At 43.5% G+C, this 10,688-nt stretch overlaps 1 protein-coding gene across 1 annotated transcript in view; it reads right to left on the reverse strand.

The window, feature by feature from the left end:
• The window catches only part of Crybg3 (crystallin beta-gamma domain containing 3), a 119,055-nt gene that overhangs the window by 80,900 nt on the left and 27,467 nt on the right, over positions 1 to 10,688 (reverse strand). The window contains exon 3 of the mRNA XM_031364187.1: positions 164 to 588. Within this exon, the coding sequence (XP_031220047.1) occupies positions 164 to 588 (425 nt within the window). The remainder of the gene's footprint in view (positions 1 to 163; positions 589 to 10,688) is intronic.

Genomic DNA, 10,688 nt, shown 5'->3' on the forward strand with positions numbered 1-10,688 from the left:
GGGAAGGGAAGGGAAGGGAAGTTAGGTTCTAGCAATGGAGAATATTATAGAATACCTTTTTCAAGTCCTTCAGTTAATGAGGCTTACTACCTAGGCTCATAAAGCTATGTCCAAAATCATAGGAATTTTGTTCGTTTGTTTTCAAAGTAACTTTCAAACTTACTTCAGCATATCAGTGGTTTCCTGTTCACTGTCTTGTGTTGAATCCAAAGAAAAGGAGAGTTCTGAGGAGGTGGACTCTTGTTGGTCCACAGGAAGTGCCTGAGTCCTCATTGGGCAGCTGGCCATCCCCTCCTCCTTTTGGCTCGCCTCCTCAGGAGGGCCACCGGGAGTCTGTGGGTCTTTCTCAGGTTTATCCTGGTCATCTTTGAAAGAAGACTGCTTGATCTCTCCAAGAGATGACTTTCCTGAGATATTGAATAAGTTCCCGAGAAAGTGAAAAAAGCTTTCTTTTGGCTGCCGGTCGCTTTCTCCTGTTTTGGCATCTGACATGGAATCAGGAAGGTCCTTTGGCTTTGGGAGATCATCCACCATGGCAAGAATGGCTGGCTGCTCAGCATGGTTCCTTCTGTCCTCACCTTGGGGAATCTGAACACAAAATACATGAACATCATCATTTGCAAACTAACATAGGCTGACTAGACAGCTAGGGAATGGCAGAGGCAAGGGTAACACGGGTGACCCAGATCCTGGGGTTCTAATTCTTCAGGCAGTTTACAACCTACTTCTCTAGTAGGCTGCCATAGCTTAAACAAAGTTGTACATTAACATCACAAAGGGAGACCTACTGCACTCCAACACTCCAAACAGGAGTAACCAGTCTAGGTTGGGGAGAGGTGACAGGTTAAGTAAGTGATCCTTGTAGGAGGAAGGAAACCCTCAGAAGGGAACCTAAAAGTTGACTATGTAATGTCTGTCTATCTCTCTGTCTCTGTCTCTGTCTCTCTGTCTCTGTCTGTCTATCTGTCTCTCTGTGTGTGTGTATGTGTGTGTAGTAGGGCATTAGCTTTTAAGGGGCTTACTTAACTGGAAATTAATGAGGATGCCAAACTGAGATGATCCAACAACCCAGACAAGTACTTTATACAACTCTGCTCTTTACCATTATAGCGCTATGACTCTATAGGTCTTACTTCCAACACCTAGTATATTAGACAGATCTACACTGCCTTTACCATTTCAGCATTGTATTAACCCACAGTTATGCAATTGTATTATATAAAATTGTTCTTTAACATGGTCAAGAAAGACAGGAACACGCTGCACCATTCGACGAAAAGGCACACCGAAACATTAAATCCTGCCAGGAACTTACATACAAACTAAGGAGCACCTTGGCCATCCTTTAAAGGCACTCAACATTTTCAGAGACCCATTTTACCTGCTCAGAATTCAGCGGTCGGAAAATCATACTCACATTCATATGAACCACTCAAGCTAAGATCATGCTAGGCGAGCAGAGAATGTGTTGGCATTTTACCTCACACTCTTCCAGGATTCCAAAAAGCTTCAAGCAAATGTGCCAGCTCACCTTGCCTCCCAAACATGCCTGCTCACATAGCTGCATACTTGGAAATGGAATGCACACCCAAAACTGTCTGTCACTCACCACGCTCAAGAGTCCCCATAAAAGAAAAACACAACTGTGAGTCAGGGAAAGATCAGAACATCAAGGTAAAACCGCCCTAGGGCACTGTAAGCTCACATGATGAAGGTTTGTAAGAAGCTGATCTTCATGAGAGCAAAGCTATTGTAATTACTTGTCAGTTGTTCACCTTGGTCCTTGTTTCAGAAACAGCTTAGAAGGGAATTCCACTAACCGCTTATCAAATATAGTATGAGGAATGAACTGAAAAATAATGGTAAGAACATGATGGTGCAAAATGATTTCAAGTGGCCATATTAGAAGAAAAACTATTTTTATTTATTTTCTTCTTTTTTTGGTAACAGCATTTTTCTATTCTTATATCAAGGTAGGACTTACATAACTTATAAGCCTCCACTGTTGGAATACACCAGCCTTTTAATCTCTACAAGGCTTACCTTCTATGGGTTTCATCTGCTTTGATCTCACTTAATTTCTACCTCCACTACCCGCCCAGTTCATCAGTACAGCCCCCACCACCACACTACCCGCCCACCCCCTGTCCCCCACCCCCGTCCCACTGTTAAGTCAGTGGAGCCCTCTCCTCTTCGGCCTCAGAGTTTGGCAGAAGACAGGCTACTTTGTTCACATATGTCATTGTTGTCTATTGATTACTCCATGTAATTTGTTCTAACTTCCGGGCAGGTAATTCCTCCCTGCATCAAACTGAGCAGGCACTGCAAGTGAGTCTGTGACTCACTCTGCTGAAGCCAGCCTGAATAAATGCTGCTCCTTCCACAGGGCTACTTGGCCAAGGTGAACCACAGGCCACCGAGTAGTACTGAAATGCCGGGGAGTCACAAAGGGATCAGCGCTTGCTTCTCTCTGTTTTCAATGTTCAGCTTCTAGGATTTCTGCAGAGTAAGTTTAACAAAGGATGTTGTTTTGAAAGTTTCTTTAAAATGTCTCAGTTGCTTAATTTTACCCTCAGAGTCTTCTGACAAATTTTTTTCCTCGGTAATTAGAAGATTCTCAACAAGAAGAAAGCTTCTAAATTTAGAAACAAAAGTGAACAAGCTCCAACATTCAGCTGAAACACCTACAATGAAATCTGCATTTCTATATTAAAATGTCAAGCCTGATCTAAAGCAGCTGTTCTTTGCCCTGGGCCTGGAAAACAATGAAGTTAGTCCAACCACAGGCTCTCACTAGGTGGGGCCCACTTCCTTCTGCCAATAGGCCTGTTTACCATTGTCCCAAGGAGGCAGTAGATGAAAAGCACTCAGAGTCAGGCAAACACTCGCAAACATTAATTCCACTCACGCATAAAGACACAGTTATTCTGCATATAAAATGTAAACACAATGAGGAAGGCATGGGTTGAGAATTGATTTTTACATAGTAGGTTGTGATGTTGTGTGATCTTTAGGTTCATCCACCTGCATAGACTTTGCCACATCCGGTACAAGGAAATGGCAGAAAGCACTATTTATACTGGTTCAGCTATGGTCTTCACTTAGCTATGGTCTTCGGGAAGTTGGCAGTGGAAGAGGATGCTGACCACTAGGAGGGGGCATCTAGAAGAGGGAGGTGCACAATGGAAGGCCTGTTTAACTTGAGGATGGGGAGGGGGACGAAATAGAGATACATTGTGTAAAAATAACATTGTGGTTTGCCAGATCCAAGGTCTAACATGGGAAGTATGAATGATGTGTGTCCCAATATAAGTGTGGCAGAAGACTAAAGGACACAAGGAAAAGGGACCAACAACAGAGCCCCAAGGGTGAGGTACAAAACTACAATTCATGAGAAAAGAAATCCGGGAAGTATTTGGAGAACACCAAAAGCCAGAACAAGTTGTTCCTTCCAGGATCTTCCAGACAAGGAACAACGTAACTCCAGAAGCAGAAGGGAGTAAAGAATGCCAGGACCACTGCCTGACTAGAACAAAGGAGAGCGAGCCCCTCACAGATGTCCTGGGAATCCTTCATTTAGTCTTCTCTCTGCCTAGACCATCTTCCCTCAGCTGTTTATAACTCACCCTTCAACGCCTTTGGAACTCTTGTTCAGGTCTTAACATCATCCTCAATTAAATTAACTAGCAAAGTCCTGTATTCCAAACCTACCTCATTCTTTTCTCTATCTCCATCTGTCTCATCACTAGTAAATCTCTCTGTCTCTCTCCCTCTCTCCCCCTCTCCCTCTCTGCTTTCTTCCCCCTCCCTCCCTTTAGAAAATAAAACTCACAAACGTAGAAAGCTCCCTTTTGCTCCTGTTGGCATTCAGTACATTGAAACGGATGTGACAATAAGAGGCGCCCTGATTTTTGTTTGTTGGAAAATAGACAGTGAGTGAACTACAAAAATCAAATCATTCAGTGTGCAAGAGAAACATTTGTAAGCACTCAGAAGTTCAGAAGGTTGTGAGTCCATTCTAGACCCAAGGTGTTATGCAGTGAGTGAGATGCAAAGAAACAGGTAAAGTCGCAGCAGAGAAGGGAATCTCTGAGAGACTTTAAGCCAGGAAGAATGACAAATGGTATTTTAAGTTCCGAGATAGAACTCTTGTTCCTGTTGTATGAGGCAGCTCTTCACTTCTGGGAAACGGGAGAGGACTCAGAAGGACAGAAATGTGATGGAGAAAAGAGAGCAATTCCTTAGAGTTCCAACAGAAGGGAAGTATTAGCTTAGGGAGAAGAAACGTTGGTCTCAGAGTAGAAGTCAGGGCTAAAGCCTGAACAGTTCTCTCTCTACCTGCAGAGTTTTGTAAGCCCATGGGGGCTTTGATGTCAGGAACAGGAGAGGAGATAAGGAACAAAAATGGGGGCTGGGGGGAGCTGGGATTTGGGCTCTCTGAACAAAAACAACTTGGAAAAATGTTTCTGGAGAATGCAACCCCAAATCAGCAACAGACTAAAGCAGGGTGAGCAAAATAGCAGTTAGGAGGAAGTGAACTTCAGTATTCATTCACTAAAAGGTAATGAACAAGACACTACCACAGGTGTTTAGATCTGGCTGAGAAAGTACAACTCATCTTCCTGCTGCTGTGGAACCTACATCCTAGTGACACAACAGTTTTTAGTAAGCTGAATGAGCACAGTCTTCCTTTATAACAGCCTGCAGCAGGTGGGGGTGGGGGGGGCTGTACCAACATCCCGAGCAGCAGCATTTTGAGGATGTCAGGACTGCTGCCAAATGAAGATACTGAGTGGAAAAGAGAAGGTCCTGGTGACTCTTCCTACAAGACCTTATTTGGTCCTCCTGCCCACACAGTTACTGCCTGCTTTGTCCATAACAAGGACAGCCCTTCAGCACACTCTAGCCAGTTCCTTTCCACTCTCAACTCCAGGGATCTAAGCTCCTGTTCCACCTCCCTGTGCTGGTCTATACTGCCATGACTCAAACTCTGATTCCTAATCCCAGGCAACCACAAGTGTGCACTGGTACCTTTGTATCTTTGCAACTCTTCCCCCACTGATAGAGATGTGCTCATCATTCCAATCTTCCGCCCGCCCTTAGCATAGATTCCTTCCCTCAATTTTTCTTTTCTATCAATCTCCACAAATTTGCATCCTTTTTACCTAACATTCAGGTACAGCCACTACCCGCAAAAGCTTTCTTGACCCTTAGTTATTTTCTACTGATCTCCAGTCATCCAGACCATGAGAAATGCAGTTTATGTTTTTCCACACTGGCAAATAAATCTTGGTTTAAAATTAGGCAGGACTTCATCAGGAAGTCTATTGAACCCTTTTCCCAGACCAAGCATTCAATACCCATTCACATTCAAAAGAGGACCTGCCTTCTATTTAAAATGCATTGCCTCACAGTCTGAACTTAGCCTCTCCTCTACCTGAATGACACCATCAGCTTCTGGCCTACTTCTTTCTCTGATTCTGTATGCAAGGAGGAAAAAAAAAAAAAAGACTACACTTCCCCACATATATTCCTCCATTGGGCACCAGTTCATCATCCTTGATATCTCTTTGGGGATCTCAGCTACTCATTTGCCCCCCAGTAAGTCTCTACCATGTACAAGTCTATACCCAGGCACATCCAGGTTCTTTTCTCTCCTCAGCACCAACTTCCTTAAGAAGGTATTATTAATTCTGATAGCCTCTCTTCCTTTCCCTATCATAGTCACTGCCTAAGTCCCTGCAAGCTGACTTGTTCTCCAGTCATGTTGTGACCACGTTTCCTTAAAGACACTGTCTCATTGGCTAACTTAATAGGCTCTTTTCACTCTGTGTTGAGATTATATACATCTGAAGAAAGAGACAGAGACTTGACTTTTGGTTTCTGTAGAGTCATTCTGCGGTTCTCCTTCCTCTCTGACTGACTGCTCTCTCTTCATACCCCTCCAGATCACCTCCTGTAGCCATTTCCTACACAGCATTTTCCTCTGAGTCCAGCCCAATGCACAGTGTTTGCATGGACTCCCAAGGTGACCTCATTTTCCATGAATTTAATCAATCAGATGATCCCTGGATGTGTACGCTCAGTTCTAACTCCAGAGCCATGAGCATATCAGACTGTCCACCTGGCACCTTCTCGCCATCTTTTGGATGATGTGTTGGAACCTTAAAGTCAGCACGTCTGAATGGACTTGACCATTCTGTACCCTCATTCTTCCCTTCCATTTTTCTCTGAACTACAAAATCCTCCTGTGGGGTTAAAGTTATATAAAACCTGCATGCCTGCTCCCCTGTAATGGTGTGGTCTAGTCAACTTACTTGCTTTTTTTTTTTCGTCTCTGCTGTTACCCATTTCAGACAAAATTATACAAATCTCGTAGATGTTAAATCTCAACATTAAGTATAAAAGATACTGAATATAGACACAGAAAGAAGCACTAAGGGCAGAAAGCAGAGGCAGATGAGTCTCTATGAGTTCAAGGCCAGCCAGTAGTGTGGCTAGAGTGAGACCTTATCTCAATCAATCAACCAATCAATCCAACAATCATAAAATTTAGAAAAGAAAATGCTAGGAAAAATAAAGGAAATTTAACTTCCTTTTGAACACGCCATCTCTTCCTGGGGGATACATTTACATGTTTTACATTAATGTATATATATATATGTTGCACGAGCATGTTACAGCCAGAGGAGAACATCAGATATCATGCTTTATTACGCTCCACCTCATTCCCAGCTCAGACAAGATTTCTCATTGCCCTGAAGACCAGCGGGTAGCTAGCAAACCCCAGTGATGTTCACCTCTGATTCCCATAGTGCTGGACTTACAACTATATACTTGACCATGATTAGCTTGTTGTGAGGGCTGGAGATGCTTACACAACTGAGCCATCTCCCTAGTCCCTGTACATATTATTGCTATACCTAATGCCAGTAGGGATCAAAAGAACATCACAGAGTTGTATATATAAACCCAAGTTTGGGAATACACACTAGGCTCTGGCACATTGGTGCATTTTGTCATAGCCAATAAAATGAGAGAAATGAAGAAGAACAGAATGTGAAAAAAGCCATTCCTTCTTATGGTACAGAGATTTCTCTAGTTTGAGAAGTCTCATGTTCTAGAATGAATGTTTAAGACCTGTGGAACAAAGGTACTCACATGTATCTAGAGTGTACATAAACTTCAGACTCAGCTTTCATTTTAATAAAATTCTTCATAACAATGTAGCAATCGCCTAGATCTACAACAGGTTGGGCCTGCTGCAAGTCAAACCAGATACCTTACAACATACCCAGCATCCAGGGACTCAAGAGATCCTAAAGCCCCAGGCCAGTGCAGCCAGGCCAATAGGTAGGCTTAGGCTTCTGCAACAGGGGTGTTGTCAGGAGAGCAAGGGGACAAAAGTGCATTCTCTTCTCAGGCACCTGGCATTGTCTCTTCACAAAGCAGTGAGGAGGTGAGAACTCTGACTTCTTACAGCATACCTTCCTGAATGCATTCATTTTCAAAGTCCAACAGTACCAGTGCTTCTGACAGCCATTTCTAAACTACTCATGCAGAACACATCACCAGCCTTCATAGAGTTACATTTCTAAGTTTAGGCCACACTTTTGATGGCAAGAAAGCAAACATTTTCCCAAGTATCTCTTGTGACCAGCATGGCATAGTCCTTGAGACAGCATCTCGGCCAGCTCTAAAATGCCTCTATGAAACAAGGAATGGCCAGCCTACAAGAGATCAGCAAGCCAAGGCTCAGAATAGCTGAGAATGTTTTCCAAGGTTACAAAACTACATTAGGGGAGATGTGGGATTTGAGCCCAGATGTTTGGTTCCAGAGATGATGTTCTTTCCATCCTCACACATGTCATTTTAGAACTGCTACAAGGAGGTGTTACAGTTGGCAGAGAACAGGGAAGATGGCGAGGCTCCAGGGGGCTCACCCCACCATCAACAGTGAGTTCTGCTGTAATCTGTTTACACAGGGAGCTACAGGGATAGTTAGAGTTGAGGGGGGAAAAAGTGTTCCCATGCCTGAAAAGGAATGTTTTGCTATTTTTATATTAAATTAATATGATATTGCTGTTATTGTCTGAGTGTCTGGGAAAATAAAAGATAGTAAAGTTTTATTAAGGCAGCAACATTTTACAAACTTGGTTTAGGAAGTGAGTTTCTCTTACTAAGGAAACACGTAATACACTTAAATTTGACAACCATTTCACCCAGGAAGGAAGGGCCGCATACACAAGACATATGAACATATGCCTAAATTGATACATTCACTGTATAGTCTCACCAAGAAGGCTCAGCAGGCAAAGACATTTGCCATCAAATCTTAGGACCTGAGTTCCAGCTCTAAAGCCTACACATTGAAAAGAGAAAAGCAACTCCTGCAAGAAGTTATCCTCTAATTACCACACATGCACCAGGGCACATGTATGCCTACACACACACACACACACACACACACAGACACACACACACACACACAGTGTCACTTATATGCTGCGTAGAGCCTTCTGTATTTCTAATATTGGTAGCTACTTTTAATGTTTACAGACAAATCCCAATCAGACAATTCTCTCCACCTCCCAGCCCTCACTCAAAATAAAACCACACGAAAAAAAGTATAGTACATTCCAGGACATACTGAGATTTTCAGGCAGACGGAATCTGAGATTTCAAAAGGACATGCACAGAAAAAAAAGCCAGGAATGTTAATTATCAAGTCCAGGGCTCTCCAGGAAGAGAGATCAGGCAAAGACCTGAGAGTGAGAAGGTCATGGCAAGGACAGCACGATGTTGTGTTAGATGAATGGTAGTGAGGAAGAGGGCACCCAGCATGTAAGTGCGACATTTAAACCAGTGCTTCCCAGCCTTCCCAGCGCTGTGGCCCTTTAACACAGTTCCTCGTGGAATTATTTCATAGCTACTTCATAATTGTAATTTTGCTATTATAAACTGTAATGCAGATATCTGATAGGGAGAATATCTGATATGAGATCCCCAAAGGGGTCACGACCCAGAGGTTGAGAACCTTATTTGGCCCAAGGAGAATCTTATTCTGAGGGAGAAGGAATAGCCTGAGGCAGAAACTAAAGCGGAGTATGGTAAAGCGAAGACAAGCCAAAACGCTTGCGGAAAAACAAAACAAGACTTGGAAGATGAAGTGTTTCAGTTGGCTGAGTAGACCAAGAACGGGAACAAAAGGCTACTGAGTGTCAGTGGCAATGGGTCATGAGTGACCTTAAGTATACTGCTTTCACAGAATGGCCTCCATTCGTTAACAAGCCGTGGACAGGCTTCCCGAGTCTGAAACACAGGAGTCAGACTAGAAAGCATTAAGAATTGGAAGGGCTTAAGGCGCATTCCACGTGAAAGTTTTGAGTACAATGTCTGAGTCAAAGGAAATGAGAGACTGAGAGGAGAGGTGGTCAGATCTGGAGAGTTGACCACTGTCATTTTTGTGTACAAGGGGGGAGCGGCTGGGGCTGGGGGGGTAGCTGAGGCACATGGGAGGAAGCCAACAAAGAGAAGGGCCAGAAATAGACAAGATAGGGCAAAGAGAAGGCCAGACATGGGACCACCAATGCTCTGGCACAGGACATGGGGTGCAAATCTTCATGAATTCATTTTTAAAAGGGAGAAAGGGAAAGACAGCCTCTGAAATCGATAAGGGCCATATATAACATGTTTTCTATCTCTCTTAAATAAAACTGGGCAAGAGTGTAGTGACATACTAAGAGCACAGGACATCGGTATGATATAGACTAGATAATTGGTGTTTCCAGCTAAAATTAAAAAAAAAAACTGTTTTGTTTTTTTTTTTAAAGATTTATCTATTGTTATATGTACGTACACTGTAGCTATCTTCAGACACACCAGAAGGGGACAACAGATCTCATTACAAATGGTTGTGAGCCACCATGTGGTTGCTGGAATTCGAATTCAGGACCTTCGGAAGAGCAGTCAGTGTTCTTAACTGCTGAGCCATCTTACCAGCCCAAATTTTGCTGCCAGTACCACAGCACCCAGAGGTGGCTCCCGTCCCAGGCACTCTGATAACCCAGGATCAGAGAATTGGAGGTGAGGAGGACACATCTGTCCCAACACTGGGAGAGGCTGGGACCTGTGGGGCCCAGGCACACAGGAACTCCTCCAGCCCAGTGATACAGTTGCTTCCAATCTGTCTGGGCAAGTGCTCTGAGCAGACCTTGGGCTCAAACTCCACAGTCAGTCCCACAACACTCAGAGGAATCACCACTCCCAGGCACTCTAACAAGCCCAGGATCACATGATCCTAGAATCACAGGATCACAGAGACAGCTTGACTCTGAGGAGTTCTGACACAACCAGGATCACAGGAAGGACAGGCTCTAGTCAGATTTAGCAAGGGAAGGTAGCACTAGAGCTAACCAGATGGTAGGGGGGTTGGGGGGGCAAGCATAAGAATATAAACAACACAAACCAATGTTACTTGGCATCATCAGAACCCAATTCTCCCACTATAGCAAGTCCTGGACACACCATCACACCAGAAAAGCAAGATTCAGATCTAAAATCACTTCTCATGATGATGATTCAGGACTTTAAGAAAGATATAAATAACTCCCTCAAAAAAAAAAAATACAGGAGAACACAGGTAAATAGCTAGAAGCCCTTAAAGAGGAAACACAAAAATCCCTTAA

This window comes from Mastomys coucha, unplaced genomic scaffold, assembly GCF_008632895.1.
Source record: "Mastomys coucha isolate ucsf_1 unplaced genomic scaffold, UCSF_Mcou_1 pScaffold12, whole genome shotgun sequence".
NCBI lineage: Eukaryota > Metazoa > Chordata > Mammalia > Rodentia > Muridae > Mastomys > Mastomys coucha.